The sequence below is a fragment of the Chaetodon auriga genome, chromosome 4, assembly GCF_051107435.1.
Source record: "Chaetodon auriga isolate fChaAug3 chromosome 4, fChaAug3.hap1, whole genome shotgun sequence".
Taxonomy (NCBI): Eukaryota; Metazoa; Chordata; class Actinopteri; order Chaetodontiformes; family Chaetodontidae; genus Chaetodon; species Chaetodon auriga.
The window spans coordinates 12,434,652-12,458,506 of record NC_135077.1 but is presented as its reverse complement, the minus strand read 5'-3'; the positions used below and the strand labels follow the sequence as shown (position 1 = coordinate 12,458,506).

Sequence of the window (23,855 nt, the reverse complement as noted above, 5' to 3'; positions counted from 1 at the left end):
CCTGTCAGCTACAGGTTATTAGCAGTAGCATTAGGGGTTGAAGTAGTAGTAGTCGTAGTAGTAGTAGTAGTAGTAGTAGTAGTGGTATTGTTTTGTTTTTTGCCTCTTGGAGCTAATTTCCAAATTAGCATAAAACATATAACATGGTATAAAAACTTATAACATAAAAAACACGAAAAAATTATAATAATATAATATAAACTAACAATAATAATAATAGTAATAATAATAATAATAATAATAATAATAATAATAATAATAATAAAGATTCATAAACAATAATGACATAGAAACTGTCTAAAACTAATATATATATAATATGTATAAAAACTTGCCCAAATTCAGTGGCTGTTCTAGCAACCCTGAGTCGTATAAATTAAGTAAAATTCAATATTTAACAAGACAATGAGTTTCACTGACTTTAACCTTACAGTGAGTGCCTAAACAACAGCAGATACGGTAGGAAAACAAATAAGATATTTTAGAAAAAAAAGCTTCCTCATTATGTTGATAATAGAAACACAATCAGGCATATAAATGTAATTTCTGACAGACCCGGTGAGGTCTAGACCTTCTTATCGTATCAATCTTTCATTCTCAGCTGTCAGGCCAACATGAACGAGAAGTCCTTAAAGTCCTCAGAAAAACGGAAACATTTACATTTGTATGACGATCATGAGACACAATCAAAGGCTACAGATTGTCACTAAATGGACCTTGAGGTGGGACTGTTTTGACTAATAAAAATACAATAAAAAATGCAGAAATACTGAAACAAATACAACAAAATAAAACATAAACTTGAACCACAGTGTTCATTTAGTAGCTGATCGAGGGCTTTTGATCATTCCTCGTGATCTTCCTCCACAGTTTGCTCTGCTGTCATGGGATTACAGATGTTCACATTTCTGTTTTTGGCCACGTTGGCCTGAAAGTTGAGATTGAAAGTTGATTCTTAGCCTCAGAAACTGCAGTTGACAAAACGGCTTCACCAAAATGTCCATTTAGCAGCTGTTCTGGAGCTTCTAATCATGTCAGTCTTTCAGTCTCAACTTTACAAGTGCTCTGAAAATGGAAATTGAAACATTTACAGTTCGACAGCACACCATCTGCAGAGGAAGAAAGTATGACAAAGTAAAGAGCGGCACATAAATGGACCTTTTATAATCAGAAAACATAGAAATTTAGAGGCAAATACAACAGGAAAGTAAAATATAAAAAACAGTTTTAAGGTGTCTTAGGTTTAAATGTGCCATGTTTTAAACAGATTTCAGTGTAAGTGAGTGATCAGACAAGAGTAATCAAATGCAGATGGAAATTCTCTGTAAAAACACAGTTTGAACGTTTCTTTCACCAGCGATTCCTCTCGTGTTTTCCCGGTTGAGGGTCTCAGGTCAGATTCATTTCTCCTGCTCAGGAAGACCTAATTAGTCACAATGATGTGTAATCTGTGGCTGTGGGGAACGAGAGTATTAATCAGGTTAATGAGAGCCTGCAGCTCACTCATTTACCATCGGATTCACTTCAATTAGCTCGGCTCGTTAGCGGGGGCGGGGTCTCAACAGACTATTTGTCTATAAACACGACATCAAGACGCCAAGATGAGGATGAGGGAGGCCTTCAGAGAATGAACCAACAGAAAACTGAATATTTAAGTTTCTAAACAACGTCGCAGGGTGTTAAATATGATTACGAGTAGAAGTACCTCCAAATTATATTTAACAGAAGGTTCATGAGTAAATGTACTTAAAGGTCCCATATTAAGCTCATTTTCATGTTCATACCTCTATTTTGGGTGTTCACCAGAACATTTTTACATGCTGACACATTATTTTTCTCATGCAGTCCATTGCTGTAGCACCTCTATTCACCCTCTGCCTGAAACGCTCAGTTTCAGTGCCTGTCTCTTTAAGGCCCTTCTACTGAAAAGCCCAGTCTGGTGGGTGCGGTTGAGGGCGGTGACTGTTACATCACCTCAAGTCCTGACAGCTCATTTAAAGGCACAGTGAACACAGACTGTATGCATTTCTCAGCAGATTTACAGTATTTATACAGCACCCAAACCTGCTTTATGATTCAAAATAATGGAAAACTCACTTTCTACAATGTGGGACCTTGAAACTATAAATTAATTTTTTGTTCAGAAATGTAATAGTTTGTTTGTGGTATTTTGCAAACATTTCAGTTTCATAATCGAACACAATTTGAAATTTAAAGGACAATTTATATGAGAATCAAAGCCTTTAATTAATTAACTTGAGATAAAAAAAAAAGAAAAGCTTACTTTTTCATGATGACCAGTCACTCTATCTTGTTATCCGATTTCTCAGTACAACTTGCTACAGTTGTTAAGGCGGCATTGATGCGTGCTGGCACTCCTTTTGTCTGATAAGCATTAAGTGATAAAATGAAACAAACTTTTGTTTTCTCATGATAAAGAGACACATGAACCGGTTATCATGTGTAAACAAACTTTGTTCTCAAGAGAACGAAATAAAGAACTTTTGATCTCCAGACACAAGTATGAAATGAACAGAGACAAGTTTTTATGGGTTTAATCAATGCCAGGAGAGGAACTTCAATACATTAATCTGAACCTTACTCTATCCATAACGCTAAAACTTAAGATCATATCAGATCAGATTGAACTTTATTAATCCTGAGGGAAATTGTTGTGCAGCAGCTGCAGTACAAAGTATGAAAGAGGGCAAATATCATATGCTGATAAAGGTGCACATATAAAAATATCCAAAAAAGATAAGATCATATGTAAAGACCATAAGTTCCTCATATCCCAGGTTGCGTGTTTTTAATGAGTTTCATATAGATATGCATGCAAGATCAAATCTGAAGTACAGCTATATCTGAATTATGTGGTTAATTCAAATGTTCAGTGATTATGTTGAATGATATTATACGTAATGTCCCATTATTTTTCATCATGTCCCATAAGTTAGAAAGTTGTAATGACTGTAATCCAAGTCTTTGCCCTGAACAAGAGAGACAAAACAAAATGTCCTCACTTGTACGTACAAATTCAAGTGAGCCCTTAAGAAAACAAAAGAGCTCATTCATAAAACAGATTCAAGCCATTCTTAAAATGAGTAAACTAGCACCAGTTTGATTGATATTCCCTGGCATGCGCAAAAAGGAAAAGAAAAATATAAATAGAAATGAGGCCTCAGAGTAGAAGAACGCACACACATTGTTCATCAGTGACGGTGACGACCGCACACACTGAGGGTTTTGTGTGTTTGTGTGTTTTGGAGGGTGAACGTGACCTTGGCTGACGACTCCATGTTTGTGGTGTCCGTGCATGTGGTGGTGAGTGACGGAAGTCGTTGGGGTTTGATGGTAGTGACCTCCTCTGTTTCTAGTAAACTGAATCCTTCCTCTCTCTGTGAGCATCCATCACAGCAGCAGAGCGTGAAGAAACAGGAGCTCATATAAACACTGCGAGGACCTGAGTCTGTGACCTTTGTAATGTTCTGTACAGTTAGCTCCAGTGCTAACTGCTACTAAAAGACAATCTCATTTCAACATTTGATTCGACACCTCTTCAATAAAAATCTCTTTCTTTTGATGAAGCTAGGCTAGCACTTTCCTCCTGCTCTCAGTCTTTGTGCTAAGCTAGGCTAAACATGTTCTGGACAAACTTAATTTGTAACATTACAGCAGCAGTACAGCAATATCAAACAGCATGAAAACAGCAAGTAAAATACAATTTATACTATTTAGAATTCATAATGATGACTCTGAAGTTGTTGGCTGGTTTAATTTTTTGCGGTGGCTGTTTCCCCCTGCTTCCAGTCTTTTAGTTAATAGGCTAAATATTACGGGCCTGTCTTTGTCCTGGACAAACGAGGCTGAAACTGACACTGACCTTCTCATCTGATGGCAAAAGATGAGATTTCCCAAATCAACCAGTTGTCCTTTAGGTCATTATGTCTTTGTCATTTTTCATTTGTTGGCAGATTCCATCAGCTTGTGCTTGAGCTAAACTAGGCTAAACACAACTTGGACCTATTTTAAGATTTAGAGTTCCCAAAATGTTCCTTTGAAGGACACAAGGCACAGCTTCTTGTAATTAAACTGTAAATGTAGACAAACTGTGTTAATTTAAACCAAGCTGAAAATTGCTCCTTTAGTAAACAGTAGTTCATCTGTCCTAAGAGTCCAAGAAGTTAATTTCCATTAACTTTTTACTTCCCCCTGTGGCCTCACATATTCTCCTCCCCCTCTGCAACCTTTAGATGAGTTTGTCTATAAAAAGTGCAGCTGGATGAGTATCGTAGAGTTTTCTGAGGCAAGAATGACATGCAACAGAAATTTCACTGAATTGGATTGAATGTCTTCATTCAGGTCAAAATGAAGTCAATTATGGTTGAGGCAGAATAATGTCAGGATTTCATTGCAGTGCAGTGATTGCACGTCGGTTCCCAACAGTCCAGTAAAGCTCGTCCATAAATCCAAACAGTCCTCGCTTTTGGAACGGCGGAGGGGATTTCTCCAGACTCCGTGAGCAGCGTCCAGGGAACGACAGGAGAATAAGACCAGCGGAGAGCGCTCTGGCTTTTAGTCGACTGAGCTGACACAAGCCAAATAGTACTGTCATCCTGAGAAGAATGAAGGTTTTGGACAACTGGTTTCATTGCTCCATTGCATGTTCAGACATTGGACTCTAAAATGCTGCGTGCTGACAGCTGGGCCTGCAGCACTTACAGTCTACAAATGAAAGCATTCCTGTGGGTGTTTTAGATTTGGAGAGAAAACAGACTAGCTTGATAAATGTTCAGATGCATTACCCAACGCAATTAGCTCTTCTGCTTTCAAGATCCATTGTGTTTGGCTCTGAAATCCTCTTCTATGTTTCATCAGAACCGCCCTGGTTCTCTGCGCCCACCATGACAGAGCCAGTTCTTGTGAAATTCAATATCTCACCACAACAAGGTGATTCTCTGGCACAAACTGTGGCCTCAGGAACACTTATGGACTGGGTTGAGAGCTCATGAGCACCTCAGAGCATGATGGCCTCAGCTCGTTGCCTCACATTTCTAACCAGTGTTAGCCAGCGGTGGCCAAAGTCCCACTACTGGCAGGCATGTATGGCAGCGTGGATTAGTCAGTCAGTCCTTTGTACAGAAATTCATGGTCTTGATGACTTGGATGATGCCTCTGACTTCTGGCACCACCATGAAGTGTGTGTGTGTGTGTGTGTGTGTGTGTGTGTGTGTGTGTGTGTGTGTGTGTGTGATATGGCTCAACAACTAGGATTGTCACGAAGTCTGGTTCAGACATTCATGTTCCCCTCAGGATGAACTGTAATGACTGTAATGATCCTCTGACTTTTCATGTAGCACCATCATCATCTCACATTTTCTGTTTTTCCAATATTTTATGATCAAATACGTGCAAAACATTCCCATCAGCCGCAACTGAATGTATGCTAACATGCTAAACTAAGAGGGTGAACCTGCTAGCATTGTCACTGTGAGTATATTAAAGCTATGATTAGCATTTAGCTCAAAGAGCTGCTGTGAGAAAGGTGGTGAGAAAGAGAAGGAGCATGTGAGGAAGCGGTTGAAACCGCTGGAAAAAGCTAGTATAGTAAGTGTGACTTATGGTGGGATTGCTTTGTAAAACTACAGTTTCCAAGGTCAAAAATGAACTGAAAGGTGGACTCCGCCACTGACGACTGTTTAGAGAGTTCACTACAAAGCACGAAAACAATGAAAAACCTTAAAGACTCTGACTTTATCCACAGAGGTGGCAGATCAGAAAGCTCACCTGAATTGAGGGAAGTGACAAACAGCCTGTTTTGATGTTTAGGTGTGAGGAACCTCCAAGGTTGAAAAGCACTTGAACAGCTGAAGCTGCCCTCTCCTGTGACTTCACACCAAGTATGAACCCTGAACTCGCCCGAAAGCTGCATGTTGAAGATGTGCTGCTTTTCCTTCTCAGCCCCTCTGGAGGTCTCTGCATGCCTCTGAGTCCTCTCGGGTTCCCGCTTTGTACTTCTCACAAAAACAAAAAGCTGGGACACCATCTGACATAGATTACAATGGGCCAGTCAGTGGCAATAAATGCAGCATTAAGTCCAGTCGAAACACATGCACGCCGCGCTCTGAAGCGGGCACTTTGTGGGCGACGTCTTGGACAACTTTCAAATGGATGTGACGGAGCCACTTATCGTAGAGTTTATAGGCCAGTAATGAAACAGTAACTGGAGTCGTTTGCACGATTATAGTGGGTGTTGAAGTGGAAATCTGAAGGGAGGCTTGTGGAACATTAGACTTGAAGTGCGGCGAGCTGTAAACTGTGTACTCTGGACTGCTCGCCGCTCTGGCAGCCCAGCTGAAGAGCACGTCGATGGGAATTCTTTTCAAGCTTGTGATGGAGGAAACGTTGCCCATCTCCGTCTGTTAACCGGCTGCAGCTCAAAGGGGAAACACTGGACGCATGACGTCAAGTCTGCCTCACTTGAGTTTGCTTCATGTGGACTGATTTCAAAGTCAGACCTCGTCCAGTTTCACTTTTCTGTTTAATATGTGCTAAAAATACTTTCCCTCCTAGCGTTTGTCTTCTTGTAAGTGAGCCACATCTGCACTGTTTTGTATTAGACATCCCACCCTGTCCATATCTTTGAACTCTGGTGTCTTTTTTAACAACTCTATTTAAGGAAAAATATGTGTCTATAAATACCACAAAGCAGTCATTTTCCTTTGTTGTAAAATTCCAGTCGAGTCAAAGGAAGCACAGACACTGTAGTCAAATACAAATGTTTGCTCTCAACTGTCTTGTTCTTGTCTTATTTTTAAATTGTCATCATCTTGAGTCAGTCTCGAACAATTGAGCTGAAACACTGATAGTTTCTAGACAAAGTATGAAAGTATAATCAGGAAAACATACTGACTTCTGCCTCGTGCATTCATGTAAAGCAGGATTTTACTGTTGGAGTTGGTTAAGGTGGAACTACGAAATGTTGCACCTTTAGAAAGATCCCGCAGAGGAAAATCAAAAGAGGATAAACCAAAAAGGACACTGCTGCAAAAGGAGCTGTTCTACAAGTGTTGGAAGCTGCAGGTGGAGCAACACTACACAAAAGAATGACTAGAAACTTGACTTGAAACATCCACAGACGCCCCTTGAGAGCAGTAACAGGCCAATAAAAGAGAGAAAGCGTGTTTATGTGCACCTGAAAGATCTGCTGGATGTTATAAAAGTGCAACAGTGAGGATCAGTTTCTGCTGCGGGGAAAGACAAACCTGTGAACCCATTGTGTGAGTGTTCTGATGATGCCAGTGTTTAAAATGCCCATTAAGGTCTTGTCTTGTCCATGTGAAAAGTGTGAGGGGAAATATGTCTTTTTTGGAACTGTCAACAGCTTATAAACATGATGAAGGGCCTCGACTAAACACTCGTTTTTTGTAAGAGGTCACAAGTCAAAAGGGTCTGGAACCACTGCTTTAATCTTTAATAATGCATTATATTTTATAGGCTTATCATATGGTGAAATCTTGATCTGCAAAGTAACTCGTAACTGCAGCTGTCAGGTAAATGTAGTGGAGTATATAAAGTATCATCAAATGAAAACAGTAAAGTACAAGTACTTCAAATTTGTACTTTGCACCATGGCCTCCTCCAGTCGCTGCGCACTGACTCATAAACTGGGGTTTGATTTCAGATCAGAGTTGGTCCTGCAGTTTGCACCCCGGAGGCTCTCTGGCACTTCTAAGCAGACAGTGATAGATCGGTGAGATTAGAGAGCAGAATATCTGACGCTGCTCTCTGATCCGCCGGCCTGAAAGTGCTCAGACCTTTTCTAACTTTCTAACGAGCCTCCGCCAGCATCCCAGATCACATTTCAAAGACGGACAATGTCTACTGGGGAAAAAGAGCCATTTAGCTCGCTGCCACTGTAATGTGAAAAGCAGGTAGCTGCCTCTGTCCTTCCTGACAGCTCTGCCACGGATTCCTTCTTCAGTGCACCAAAGCTTAGTGCTTCTTCAGAGCAGCAGGGTATTCTATTCGGACGCATAGGCCATGAAATATGGTGCGTATCTCTGTTTGGCTGTGAGCCAGGCAGAGGGTCGGCATGGTGGCCCAACAGGATGGTGATGAATCACTCAGATTTCACCTCAGTCCACAGCTGGTGAGCTGGAAACAGAGCTGCAGTCTTTTGGAAGTAATGGTGGACATGTTGTCTCTGAATCTTGGAACTCTTGGATTTCCCATTTTCCTCAGCTTATTGAAGCTTGTTAACAACGACTGCTGTAGATGTTGTAAAACGTTGATTTTGTTTGAGTTGAACTTATTTACATTTTTTCTCCACTTCATCACTAAAGAGCATAAAACTGTCAAGGCAGAGCCCCCTCCTGTCTCTGGTGGCTGGACTGTGTTGGTACAGGACTCTGGGTCTATTGCACTGGAGACATCAGTCACAATAAAAACAAATCACTGAAAACCAAATAACAATATTGGAAACTAAATGATGAGCGATGGAATTCAGACTGATGTTACAAAAGGTAACAATAACAATACTGTTGATCCAGCAGACCTCGACCTGCTAAACCAATCTGGAGCTCCATGATTCTTCATGTTCTGTCTTTCATTTGGCAATAACTACATTTTTTGAAGTTATTAGACAGTATTAGACCTTGCTGTAGAATCTGTGAAGTTCCTCCAGTCGGGCCATTTTTGATTGGCCAGTGGAGGGAAGTAACTAATTACATTTACTCAAGTACTGTACATAAGTGCAATTATGAGGTACTTGTACTATATCCAGTTCATGCTACTTTATGCTTCTACATCACAACATTTGACTGTTATAGTCACTAGATTTTACCTGGAAAACATATCAACTCATTAAATATGATGCTTTGTTACAGATTAAAGGCCCCACAGATGCTCACACATGGGTTCAGTTAATTTACAGATTACACCTGCTCAGGTTGGAGTTGTGTGAATTTATGAGAGGTAATCAAATATTTCTTAGAATGAAAAAGTTGTAAACTTCTGAAACAGAAACTGCTGTCACTCCCAAAGTTCACACAATAATAACTTGCGAGTAAAATTTATTATCTTGTGTGCAAAAAAATATTATCTTTCAGAAACTTGAAGGCTCTATAATTTAACACTCTGGAGGAGCCATAAGTGAGTACTTCTACTTTTTCTTACCTTAAGTACATTTTGATGGTGATAAGTACTTTTACTCAAGTAGAACTTCAAAAGCAGGACTTTTACTTTTAACAGAGTATTGCTACTTTTACTAAAGGAAACAATCTGAGTTCTTCTTCCTGGAGAGAAACCATGGATGCTGTTGGATAGCGCCAGGTGGAAGCTTATGGCAGATGACAGGTGTAAACACTTTTACCTGTAGTCGTGGTTGGATGAACACCTCATACACACAGTTTCAGCGTTGTTAAAAAACCCAAAGCACAGACTTGATTACAGTCAACTGAATCCTTTTTCCTGTTATGAATTTGTGTTCCCCTTCCCACCGACTGAACATTTATTACCCACTAACGTCATTTATTGCAGTGCTGGACTCTGTAATATCTGTAATATCGTCTTAGAAACTCTCATTAAATGCAATGATGGACTTTGGTTGCTTCCACCACCATCTGTTATAATTCAGTGCTCTCAGTCACTTTGCATATGCTTTTTTTTTTTTTTTTTTTTTTTTTTTTTTTCCAAAAAAGTGAAGTTGTTTTCAGCAGCTGCATCACTGTGTTCATGTTAGTGTGTATGTACTGTTGGCCCAGCAGGATATGGCACGTTAATCCTTCCTTTGGGGAAACGGTGGAGGAGGAGGAGGGCTGCTGCTGACAGCTTCACAAACAACCCATGCTGCTGCCTCTGCTGCTGCCTCTGCTGCTGTCATCTGCTTCAAGTTTGAAGAATATCAAACACATTAACTGCAACAGCGGCATGACTATGGCAAAACATTTGGAAAACTCTAGAAATGCTCATGGTGACGATCGCTATAATAACAAACTAAATAAATAAATAAAAAATTATCACCCCCAAATGCAACTCTGTGTGCGCAGTGTGCGCGCAGCTTTGTTGCTCTTGAACGCGCCGCCATCGAAAGGAATTCTGGGAACGACAAGATGGCGGGACGTTCAAAAACTCCGCCGACTGGCCGAATGAACAACAAAATAAACTGTAAATAACAAAGTACAATTCACCCTTTATTGGCAAAAAAAGACGCGCCGTCAAAGGTCGACAGGTAACCGCCGGTAACGATGAACCGAAGCTTCCGAGGAGGGAAGCTTGACCCTCCGCCTGGTCTGACAGGCTCCGCGCTTCATCAACAGACCGCCACATCAAAACCAAATCGGCTGAGGAGAAGTTTCAGACAGAGTCAGCAGACAAAAACAACCACGGAGGTCGACTCTCCACAGAGCCAACAGTCAGGTCAGTAACTGTATTCATGTTGATTAAGTCTTATTTTATGTGTTTGAAGTTGTTGCTGGCCTTTCTCGTCAGCTGTAACCTGAACGACGACCTGCTCAGCTGAGTGCAGGTAACTACGTGCCAAACTACACTCAGTGTCCTCGCGATTTTAGAGTTTCTTGCATTTCCAAGATGTGGCGTTAATCTACAACATAAATTATGACTAAATATGTGATTGCAAACTACAGTTTTCAGTGTTCAGTTCGGCATACAACAAGTTCACCACAGTGCAGTTTATGACGGGAAAATCTAAGCTCTAATAGCTTTTTTCTGGTGTCATCAGCCAAAACAAGCCTCTGATGGCACTGGACAGCCTTGTGTTTTGTTTTGTTTTTTTAACAGAATAAAATACCGTTCAGTGGTTTACATATATGTAACAATCCGCAAATAGTCTAATGTGAGTGTACATTTTCCATGTAGAAATATATAAAACTTACAGACTTTTTAACATGAAGCTAACAAGTAGCTACTTCCAGTTTGAGTCAGTCATTAGCAAAACTTCACATTTATATTTAATTTGCAAAATTATTTTCCATTAGAATGCATCTAAGTACAGTTTAACACTCAGAGTTCCCAATTTACATCTTAGTCTCTGTCCTGCTGAAGTGGACCTTGACCTTAAACTCTGACCTCCATGTAGGGAGCACGCAAAGAGACAAGAGGTTCACAGAGAGTTAATTGAAGTCAAATATGCTGAGAAATAAACATTGTTTTTGTGCATCTTTTTGTGAATCTGTGTTTGTGTTTCTTCTTGTCCAGATTTTAAGACCCCGACCAGAATCCTGAGATCACGAGCAGGTGGCGGTTTCAGTGAAGAGTCTCCACACAACGACTCCGACTTCCAGCAGGACATCATCTGGGACGCCACCTCTCCTTCACCCAACAAGCTCGGTAATCTTCAGCCTGCCAGCTGGGATGTGTATTTAGAAAGACATTCAGCTTGAAGTTCATTGTGTCAGTTACCGCTGACAAGTCATTGATTAGCTGATCATCAGAAAAGAACACTTTTGATTACAGATTGATTCCTGTAGTCCTTTAGGAAACAAAAACACCAAATATTTGATGTCTCTAGCCACTTTTCTCTGTCGTTTTGTGAAGTTAGTATGTTTAGTTTCCTGTTGGAGGTTGATTTTCAGACTGTTGGTCGAACAAAACAAACTGGTTTTGAGCTGTTTTCTGTTTTCCTCTTCAGGTAAAAGAGGAAAGAAACAGCGTGCTGGTGTTGTGGACATATCTGAGATTGTTAGCAGGATCGCTCCAAAGGTCAGTACCAAGGCTGTTGGGATTAAACACCGCCCCCAAAAACTTTAAATTCTTGAAGCTACTTTGTTAAGAGTTATCACTGTGTCACTGTTCATGACTGTGCTCTGTATCACAGCTCAGATCAGCAGATGCAGAGCCAGTAAACAGTGTTTATTTACATTGTTGTTGTGTTGTTACTTGTCTTTCTGAAGCATGGCAGACCGGAGAATGCAGAACCGACTTTGCAGCAGTGGATCGGGGACAGCGCCACCATTCCCTGCACGCCAGACGTTCAGGTGCCTAAACCCAAGAAGAAATCCCCAAGGTAGGTTCAGAAGAACCAACGAGCACAGGCCAAATCTGTTGTGCTGTGATGTTAATGACACGGATCCTCGGCGGTGGACTGAGCCTTAGGCTTTTAGCTCATGAGACGTCTGTGCATTCAGTTAAGTCAGTAAGATTCTAATAATTTCAAAGTCTGTTTCTTTAACTTAACTGGTTATGAGCTTGTTTTTGGAGCATCCTGGTTATGTCTTGCACATGTAAACACCACATCCTGGTTTCAGACACTTGGATAAGCACCATGTGGGGGATATGATCGACATCACATCATATCTAAAGAAAAGTCAAGAAACAAAGAAAATTCTACATGAGTTGTATCTGTTAAAGAGTTACAGCTTTAACAGCCTGTTTGTTAAAAATATATTTCCTGCTGTCTTTTTACTTCATTCATAATGTGAAATTGAGGCTTTACTTCTGTTAGATTTTCATTTATGGATGTGATATGTGCCCAGAAGCAAAATGAGGTTGATCACATAAAGAGTCGCTCTTCTCTCCTAATGTGACGTCCTTCAGGAAGCTTTTGTCCATGTTGTGTCTCGCTCGTCACAGTGAGCTGATTGTTTTGTTTTGTCACAGGCTGAACGCAGTGGACGACTTGCTGAAACTGGCCCAACAGTTCGACTTCAACATGTTTCGTCAGGATGAAGAAGAAGTGGAGGACCTGCACCAGCAGAGTCTGGATTTAGAGAATGGTGAGAAAGACTTTTCGTCCTTGCTTCCCAGAAGCTTTCAGCCAGCTGTGAAGGCAGCAGCTGTGGCAGATGTTCAGGTCCACCTGGATCAACATATGGAAGACGATTTGGATTTTCTGTTTGATGGACCGACCCAACATGTGAGTGGAAATTTAAGTCAGATGTCATCACAAGTAAAACCTGCCTCTGGTGGATATTCCAAAGAGGCTTCTGGGAAACTGTCTTCTTCCTCACATGGTTCCACTTCTGGTGTTTCCACGACAAACACTAAAGAGACTTTGGCAAACGATGAGTTTGAGGATGATTGGGAAAACGATGACTTGCTAAATGACTCTTTGGTTTTGGAGATGACACAAAATCCTCAGATCTTCTCTGCTCCAAAGCACTGTTCAACCCAGAAAGCATCCAGTGAAATGAAATATCAAAGACCAGTAAATGTTCCCACCAGTGGAGTTGTTGGACTCAGCCAATCAGCAGCTTCCAAAATAGAAAAGGACAATGTGAGACAAAGAACGACGTTCAAACTGGAGTCAAATCCTAATTTCTCTGTCAGAAGAATCCAGACAGACACATGGACAAAGTCAAAGGTGGGTTTCAGCTCAGAAACAGCAGACAAAGACACTCAGCAGAGCAGGTTTTCAGCTGGTAAAGATGTCGTAATCAAAGCGGGATTTCAGCGAACCTGCCAAACATCCAACATGGTGAAGTCAGATCCACAGAAACCACAGTTTCCTCACAGGACTTCTGTTGGAGGCTCGAGTACCAAATACAACACGACTGCTTCTGCTACGTCAAACACAACAGCTGAGAGCTTTCCTCAAAGACCTGCGGTAGTTTCATCCCACCACGAGGCCCCTGCTGACACTGACCTCCTGGACGAAGACCTGTTCTCGTTCTTCTCGTCTGACCCGGTTTGGGACGACCCCGCTGACGACGACCTGCTGTGTGAGATGTGTGAAGACGTGGAGAACCAGATGCAGGGAGCGGGGAACATTTCCACTAAACAGACTGTGGGTCAGATTTCAATCCAGAGAGCAGCTCTGCAACCAGCCAGCAGAACCTGGGACAACAGCAACCAGCCAGCCAATCAGCAACCTCTTCCCCAAAAACAAACACCGACCGTTCTTCCCTGTGCTTCAGGGAGAGCCGGCAGCTCATTGGCTGGTGGTTTTGTCTCTAACTTCACTGCAGGTGCACAGATAAACGCAGTGTCGCATTCTTTAAGATTCACACAAGCAAAAAACGCTTCAGGACCCACCAAGACTTCAGCGTGTGTGCAGGGGAGCAGCAGCGTCCCACCAGCAGCAGAGGGAAATACCCGCAAAGACCAGTTCACCTTCAAGAAGCCAAACAGCCCAGTTTCTACATGGAGCAGCAAAGGTAAGAGCACGTCCACACGGAAAAGCAGCTTCAGACGCTCGGTGAAGTCACAGCATGTTCAGGCTTCATGCTCGTTCAGTTAAGAGCCTCACTGCTCACACACGTAACCAGCACACCTGCTGTCCACTTCCTGCCATCGAGTGTGAAACAGCCACATCACTGAGGCAGTGTGTGACGCTGTGATTGGATGAATTACAGGAGGTGTTCACCCTAAAATCAAAAATACAGTTTTCTCCTCTTACCTTTCCTGCTGTTTATGCTTCTTCAGCGTTTTGGTGTGAGTTGCTGAGTTTGGAGATATCGACAGTAGAGATGTCTGCCTTCCCTTCAGTGTAATGGAGCTTTATTTTCCCATGATGGGAAACTGCAGTAACAGAACATCTCTTACTACAAAACATCCATGTATTACTTCAAATGAGCAGCACGAATCTCAGTGAATTTATATCATCATACAATATAAATAATAGTGATTTCATACTGATCACCCAGTATAAATCCATAAAGTGTGTTTATTCTCTTAGTCATGATGTACACAAACAAACATGGGAAGTAATGTAACAACTAACAGCAGCTTGAGTCACTTTATTAAAAGGCCTCATCATTTAAGAGTCGTCTCCTCAAACTGTTTCTGGAGCCTTCCTCTTTTACAACATTTATAAGAGATCAGAGCTGTTTGTTTGGTTCATCTCTCATTTTCAGTTGTACAAAACTGAAATATTATTTGACCGGAGGGTGTAAGTGTCACACGACCCTGCTGATACACTGGGTATGCTGTATGTGTGTGCACATTATGTGTGACTTCAAATGGAAATCAGCAAAATGTGAATATTTCACTATGATTGTAATTTCAAACTAAAACTGTTGAAGGCCGCAAGAAATTAATCCAAATTACATCATGGCAGCCAGTTTACACCCAGAAGAGAAAAGAATGTTTTGATGTGAATAAGGATCCTGTATGATAAAAACATGTGTGGCCTTTGGAGCAAAACAAACCGTCTGAACTTCAGTAGAAAACTCAATGAGTTATGATGAGTTTAATTTTAATGAGGCGTGGCCTCCCTGTACCAATATGGTGGCCGTTCCCTAAGAATTATGGGAATTAATGTTGGATGTATGGACTCTTTACAGCCAGTGAAATGATTTTTACTCACATGATAGACGACAGCTACGAGGTAGATCAGCACTGATTCACCTCACACCCAAACCAGCAGCTCTGTCTGCGTCTGTGTTTTCATTTTAAACAACGTTAAGACAAAAACCATCTCGGTCCAGACACACACACACACACACACACACACACTCGTTCATCGCACAGAGCAATGTTTTTTTTCATAGCATGTGTGACTCATGCCGACCCCTAATGAATTCTTACGTACATCAGTAAGATCTTGGAAAGTTTGCAGAATTCTCAGTTTTTCCACAACAAAATGGCGTCACTGGATGAATGATCCTTAATGTAATCAGCCGCCACAGTTTTCTGCACGAACACAGTTCAATTCAAAGCGCTCAATCTGAAAGCGACGCGTCTGCTCAGACAAACGTCTTGTAGCCACAGCGAGCTGCTCAGATGAAGAGCCGTCCTGCGCTGTGAGCGAACATCAAACCTGCAGCAGGTGATGAAGGTAAGTGGCTCTTTGTACTGAGATGTTTCTGCTGCTTCACAGCTCTGATCACAGCTGTACACGCTGCAGTCTTACAGATCTCCTCCCAATGCTAATCATTGCAGTTACTATGATTACAAGTTATCTATCACCAGATTAATTAAGGGAACTGACTCTGCCCCTTTTCAAAGAACTGACCTTCTGTTGCATAATTGCATAATTACATTTTTATCTGTTGAAGTAAATCTTGATGCATTCTGTCCTGGTTTCAGTATAAAAAGTCATTTTTCAGATGCCTTTGTGGAATAAGAGCCTTCAGATGTCCGAAGTCTAACTGTTCGTTGATGAAATCGAAGCTGTTTCCACCTTCATCTGTATCTTCTGTGTTTCCTCTGCAGCTGTGAGCAAATGTTCAGCAGCAGAGATCGAGCTGAAGAAGCAGCAGGCGATGGAGAGACGACGACAGCGAATGCAGGCCGCCCAAAACCTCCGAGCTCCCACCTGACGGACAAACAGCCTCTTAACACAGCGGACCTGTTGAACAGTGTCTCGCCTCACCTGGCCGAAGGTGAAACCAGACAGAAACTGCTGCGCTGCTGTCAGAGCGCCACCTGTCCAGCACGAAAATCTCTGAATCAGCTTGAACAGCATTTCTTGTAGAAATCTGTTCATGTAGAATTAAACTGTAGATGTTCTGTAATATAATGTTTACGTCGTGTTTTTATTCTGTCAGATTTCTTTTTTGTTTTTTTAAAGCAAATCATGTTTTTGTGTTTTTAGTTCAATAGTTGAGGAATGTGCTGATTTACCTTCTTTCTAAGAGAAAGTGTGTGATTATAAGGGGTAAATATGGAGCTGGAGTCAGGATGTGGTTAGCCTAGCTTAGCATAAAGACTGGAAGCAGAGGGAAACAGCTGGCCAGGCTCTGACCACAGTTCAAACATGTGTATACCAACACCCATGCAGCTCTCTGATTAACAAACCAAAATGCAAGAAAGACAGTTTGTGCTTTTACACAATTTCTTGGCAAACTACTATGTATGTTGCATTTCTGTGCAACATCTCTGCCTACGGTGTACGCTGCAGTGAGCGCTGGGTGTGGTTTCAGGAACAATGGCATGAAACCTGGCAACTTCAATGTGACGACCAAACTTCAGGAAGCAACACCTCCAGTGTTTAACCAGAGAGCTTTAGAGGTGTTGTAGGCACATGTTTGAAGTATGAACAGAGCCAGGCTAACTGTTTCCCTCTGCTTCCAGTCTTTATGCTAAGCTAGGCTAACCACGTCCCAACTCCAGCTCTGTACTCGCGACACAGACGTGAGAGTGGTATTGATCTTCTCAACTCATGGAAAGAAAGCAAATAAATGTGTTTATCAGAATGATGAACTATTCCTTTTAATGTCGATTATACGATGATATTACAGCAACGGTTGTACATTTCTGATGCAAAAACGTTTTAAACAAACAGTCCATTGATGTGGGAAATAATTTCTTTGCTGTCAGTTACTTTAGCATTTAAGTCGAGTTACTGCAAGGCTAGCAGTTTCCCCCTGCCTGCAGTCATTGTGCTAAGCTAGGCTAACCAGCTACTGGACAGTGGGGATTTACCAAATGAGAAACTGTTCCTTGAAGATATTCTGGTTGTGTGTTGCTGATGAAAAGCCTGATTCATTTTTTTTGGCATGCTTCCGTCAGCATGAGAGGAGGCAGACTTCACTTTCTTTTGATTGTGAACACGAGGAGTCACTTTTCTAACCTGACTGTCGGTTGCATCTGCTCTTCTCTTGTTCATTCACTTTATTTTCCATGAAGCACTTTAACTGATTTCAAAGTGTTTTACCAATAAAATGTTTACTGTCGATATTATCACTGGTTGTCTGTGATCTGTCTACAGAAACGTGAAAGCAGTTCTGTTCAGGTCCCACCAGCTGTCTTCGTTTTGATGATAAGACAAACACAGTTTTGTCATATGAAAATCAGTTTATTGGCTTGTTGACTGATGTGTATGAAAAGCAGCAGACTCTTATTTACATGTCATACTGTAGTCATGTTGAGTTATAGGTTATTGTAATCATCTGTTCTCTCCATACTTGACTTAGACTTGACATTTAAAAAAATTGAATCATTTAACAGAACCAGAATCAAACCAGCTTTAACATTAAAGTCACATGAAAATTAGTTGTGATGTGTACAAATCGGACAAAAATCAGAATTTGTACTAATATGAAAATAGAACTGCCACTTATGAAATATGTATAAACGCACTCTTACTTATACACACATACACAAATGTGAGTGTGTGTGTACATGTGTATATGCTGTATACATATACTGCACACTGTGCTGTGTATTGAGCATCTTAAAAAGAATTCTATTTTATCTTTTTATCAACCAGGGACAGTTTAGCATCTCTTTACAGTGTGCTGCTTTCAGAATGCTCCTGTCAGAGATGTATTTTATGCAGATTTTTGATCATATTTAATGGTTGGTTCTGATTTTATTGTTGTCTTAGCGCAGGTGAAGCAACTTGAAGTACTTTTGAGTAAAACTCACCATCAGCTTTTAATGTAAAATCTTAATTTTCACAATAACTAGTAGCTGTAGCTGTCAGATAAATGTAGTGGAGCAGAAGTATAAGGCAACATACAGCAAAATAGAAGCACTGAAGTAATGTACAATTACCTCAAAGGAAGTAAAATGAGGCTCACACCTCTCCGATATGTATCTATCAATGAAAGAGGAGTGAAATAAATGCTCCTTCATGTCAGAGGCACAGCGTCGCCTGAACATCAGCCGGTGGGAGTCACCTGTCCTTTGCGGTCAGGTGGTCCGCTTGGCCTGTCAGGTCTCTTCATTAACAGTCTGGCAGCTGTCTGATGGAGCAGATATCGTCCCGGCAGGTAAACCGAGCCTCGTTATCAGCAGACAGGTGTGTAACCGTAGTCCAGCACGCTGCTGCAAATCACAGGCGCACAGATGTAATCTGCCTCGGTTTAATCACGCTGCCTTTGTCCCAAACTTACTCCAGGATTCACTTTACTCCATTTGTAAAGGAAATTTCTCTGAAGTTTTTCTTTGCCAAGTTGAAGTAGTTTTTTAATTATAAAGTAGCTCATTTTGGCAATGAAAGTTCAGAATGTCAGTGTGTGTGAGTCTTATATAACTCAGCTTGTGTTGGGAGAGAGGGAGATTATTTATCAGGCTGAGCATTCATTCTAGCTGATGTTGACGTTCTGCTTATTAGCAAAAGAAGCTCATTGGTTGAATTAAAGCTTAAGTTGAGCCAACGAAGCGTCTGCTGTGAATAACAAAGTAAGTCTGACTGTCTGCAGTGTGTCGGAGGCTCCGGCAGCATTAAATAGTAACTGTTATGTGTTGTGAATGTTTAAATCTGCAGCATTCAGGCTGAAATCAGGATGTTTGAGTGGTTTTGATAAAGTGACAAAGCAGATGGTGTTCATTGATTCCCAACCAGGATGCTGCGTGACTGTAGAACAGCTCAGATCAATTAATATTCATCGTATCATTACTCTCAAGCTCGGTTTGAATATGCCTGAGATAGAATCAACTAATGAATCATTCAATAATTTATGCTTTAAAATAAAGAAATCAACAAATAGCATGCAGACTGCAGGTTCATATTCCTGCAGAAAGAAGCGTATTATTATTATTATTATTATTATTTATTATTATTATTTTTTTTTTTTTTTTTACTGCATCTTCATAGATTTTATTTAAAATTTGTGGTTGAAAGAAATTTTTCAAAATGTGACAAATAATATGGAAATATTAAGAAAGAAGTGAGTCCATTTTGTTTTTCTGTGTTTCTGTAGAAACAGTAAGTTCTAGTAACTTTAGTACATGTTGAAATGCATTTAATCTGCCATTGATAGTATCAAAAATAAAGTTTACACGTCATTCATTTAGCAGTTCTTCATTTTTTAAATATCTGACCAGTTTTAATGTAAAACATGTGTCAATACAATAATACTTCATCCAAAACTCAGAGTCACAGTGGAGACTCGTGGTTAGCCGCACTGTTACACGCAGTCAAATTTTTTTATAACATGCACAAATTATTGTGGAACAAGTTAATTATTCCACATTAAACCATAAATTTAGTGATAAATCATCAAAAGTTAAAATTCAAACACACGACACAAAGTAAAAATCAGCTGTTCTCATGATCGATCGTCAAATATTGTCTTTTTAATCTGAGATCTGTGGTGGTCAGTGATGAAGTATTCAGATCCTTTACTACAGTAAAAGTACTAATACCACACTGTAAAAATACTCTGTTAGATGTGTTGCATTCAATGTTACTTCAGTAAAAGTATGCAAATATAATCAGGAAAATGCACTTCAAGTATTCAAAGTAAAAGTACTCTGTAGTAAGTGCAGTAAAATGTCTCCCTTTGACTGTTCTACTGTTATTCTGACTCATGCATTCAATTCAAATACTAATGACTAATCGATTGATCGTTTCATCTGTACATTTAATTTATAAAGTATATTTTATGTTTTGTATGTAAAATCTTAATATATAAATTGACTAGTATCTAAAGCTGTCAGATAAAGTAATGCACTAAAAAATATAAAAACTACAATTTTTCTCTGTGAGGTGTAATTTAGTAGAAGTACAACATGGCAAGAAAAAAAAAAAGACTCAAGGAAAGTACAAGTACCTCATATTTGTACTTGAGTAAACGCTCTCAGCTGAATTCCACCACTGGAGGTGGTGTGAAGTCACATGACCTCATAACCGTCCACGTTTCCCCAAATTTGAGAAATATGCATTAAGCTGTGTGAACCAATCAGGGTGAGACTTTGTAGCCACCAATCGTCAGTGATGTCTGTCGGCTGGTTGTGGAGGTCTCCTGCCCCCTGCTGGCCACAGGTTCATTAGTGCAGCTTTAATACAGTCACTGTTGAAGCATTCCGCTCGGACACATACGGTTTCTCACACTGAAAGCCTCGCAGTGTCCCAACCACCTGTCTTCACCTTTCATTTTAGTGCTAGTGAGTCAGCGCTGCAGGCTGCACGCGTTATCATTCTGCTAGGGGGGAAAGCGCTCTGGCTTGTTTGTATTTCTTCAAACCAGTCACAATCGTCCTGGGCAGCACTCAGACCAGGGTGCAGCAACGGTGCCCTTGCTTGTGTGTGTTTTTGGTGGAACATTTGCATTAGCAACCAGGCTAAGGTTAAGGTAACATTTTCAGCATGTAGGTTGCTTCAAGGTTGTCGTTTCCTGTAGCGACGGCGGTAAAAAAACAGGTAAAAAAAAAAAAAACCCAGTAACACACAGAAAGGGAAGAGGACAGAAACAGGCGGCCGGCCCCCATCCTGTGAGTCAGACGACATGAAAGCCAAGCATCCACATTTGAATGGCAAAGATGGAGCTCATGGTTGATTTACATGAAGATTTAAACACACACACACACACACACACACATACACAGCTTGCAGCGGTGTCGGCGTGCTGCTGACCTGCCGGGCAGCTGAGCCGTTTCATGGCCTCACCTGACGCCTACAACAACACGGCTGAAAGTGTTTACTGCAGATCTTCTTACTTACCTGCAGGTGAAATGAAGTTACCTGAGAGTTCCACTGAACTCTGAGTGACCCCCCCCTCCACCTCCACCTCACTCTGCTCCATGAATTATTCCCCGGCCAATCACAGAGGATAGTGACAGGTGAGAGGACGCTTGGTGTCCGTCCAGCTTTCACAGACGGCATCCACACTGATAAAGAGTGGGACAGGTTTCACTTCAAAGACGTTTTCTGACGTCCTCGATACGTTAACGTCACCCGGCAAACAAACAGGAACTACACAAACTAGTGCAGGGTCATTTAAGATGCCCTAAAACCCTGCTGATACCAGTTAGAAGGCAAACGAAGAGCTTTAAAAAGTAGAGCACGCACCAATCAGTTCAAAGACATGAAACTAATCCGTGTTTTTAACTGTATTCAGCAGGATTTCTCCTCAGTGTCCCACCAGTGTTTAAAGTATCTCAGCCTGAAACACAAGCCGCTCTTTGTTCCGTCCTAACTCAACCAGAGAATGAAGGTGACGTTTCTGTTTACTCCCAGGACACTGTGTGAAAATCCATATTTCTAGGAATTGTGTAGTTTTACCCATTACAGCACAGATCATTTGGAGAGCCAGAGAGACGTTTTAGAGGTCGACTCTGCAGACTTTCATGTTGGCTCGTGTGAAAATAAATCTGGAGTCCAAATCACAAACAGATGAGCAGCTTCCACGAGAGGCGGCGGGCTCGGGGGTCCGAGGGCGCAGCTGAGGGACTATGAATGAGACTTTTAATTGGCAGCGACGGCAGCAACTGGCCGTCTCCTCCTGCAGCTCAATTAGGAGCATTCAGACCTGGAACATCAGGTGATCTGATGCTTCAGTTCAGAGGATGAAAAAGTGGAAGACAGATGAGTGGACAGAATGAACCAGTAACTGTTTTAATGCATTGCCACGTCAGCGAAGTGTCTGACAGTAATATTCACAACGTTCGCAGTTTTTGGAGGGAAACAGATTTAGAAACTAATTTCATCCCATTGCCTGAAAATGATTACTAAACGTTACTGTGACGTCAGATTAATGTCACATGTCAGTTCGTAGGAATGAATTATGCTGTTCAGCTACTGAAAGCTTCCTCTGGACGTTCTCTAATGGAGCATTAATGCGCTAATCTGACCGTTTCTGACAAATCACTCTTTAGGCAGTCACCGCGTTTCCATCCAAAAGTAACTCAAATTTTAACCAAATTTCCAAAAATGTGAATTTATGCTCATTTCCATTCATGACTGCTATGCAAATATTAGGATTGAGATTGCAGAGGTATGAGATTTTCACTGGACAGTAAATGTCTCACAGTACTACACAATTTTTATATTATTCTTCATCTTCTTCTTCCTCTTCTTAATCTTCTTCTTCTTCTTCTTCTTCTTATTATTATTATTATTATTATTATTATTATTATCATTATTATTATTATTATCTGTTGCAGTAAGCCATCAACAAATGAAGTTTTTTGACTGAACAAATGCTTTATGATAGTTTTACAAAATAAGTCCTGACAGACGCAAAACTTAATATAAATTTGAAATACATTTTTTTATCAACACTAATATGGTAATTCAGTACTGCAGATAAGCAAATGTACACATAAGTGATAATGCCTGATGACATGGAGGCAACCGCCGTCCATTAATTCCTGATAACTGACACCTCAAAGGACGTTATTCCACTCACACCATGCTCACCTGTCAGAGAAAAAAACAAACAAAAAAAAACATTCATTTATATTTAAATTTGTTTTGCTGGAAAAAATCTAAAGTTTCTCACAAGCCATAACTCAGTTTCTGTCCGATGTATTAAGAGTCTTTTCAGCTAACAAGAACAACACATGTAACCATTGTAACCACAAACAAAAATGGAGACAGCTGTAACATCCGAATGCTTTGATGACAGTGTTACAAGTGAGCAATGAGAGTACGACTAAAACTTTACTGACAAACATCAGAGTAAAACAATAAATTAACGATCATCAAACATTAAATCATATTTTCATCAAAAGACTTAAAACTAAATTTAAATCAGGTGCCAAAATAAGATCGCAACTTAACTACATTTGATATCATCTTTAATAAATAAAATAATAACAAATTCTACAAGTGGCTGGAATGGTCATCCATATTTGATTGTTTTTTCCCATAAATCAAAGAATAATTTTATTTTATTACAAAATGTGTCCTCCTTTCAGTTACTTCCTGTTTCCAAAAACTCCGCAGAAAGCTGCTGACATCACTCACACCTGTGTGTTCAACATGTGACCTCACAGTGACACCTACTGGTAGGAACAGAGCGCTGCACCTTTAAATCCCCCAGCAGTGTCATCAGAGGCATTTAACTGGATTTTCATGAGCTCACAGAAAGTTGTGTATTTATACTTCTTAAGTACTGAAGTTTTATTTCTCGTGTGCCTCCACAATTCTGTATTCTGACTTTCAATCCTCAAATATCGCAACCTTGTAAGAGTCAGCACGTATGTTACATTGTGTTGCCTCAGTTACTTTAAAAGCTTTCATTTGTTTCTCAGTGTTTCCAAGCAGGATTCATTAACCCTCT

General features: G+C 40.6%; 1 protein-coding gene across 1 annotated transcript; it reads left to right on the top strand.

Annotated features, from left to right (window-relative positions):
- The first annotated feature begins 10,140 nt into the window (after positions 1-10,140).
- Positions 10,141-16,647, top strand: etaa1a (ETAA1 activator of ATR kinase a). The gene is made up of 6 exons (XM_076729114.1): positions 10,141-10,419; positions 11,218-11,349; positions 11,651-11,721; positions 11,913-12,025; positions 12,619-14,114; positions 16,114-16,647. Exons 1-6 carry the CDS (start codon positions 10,248-10,250, stop codon positions 16,218-16,220), a joined length of 2,091 nt encoding a protein of 696 aa, XP_076585229.1. The 5' UTR covers positions 10,141-10,247; the 3' UTR covers positions 16,221-16,647.
- Positions 16,648-23,855: the final 7,208 nt, after the last annotated feature.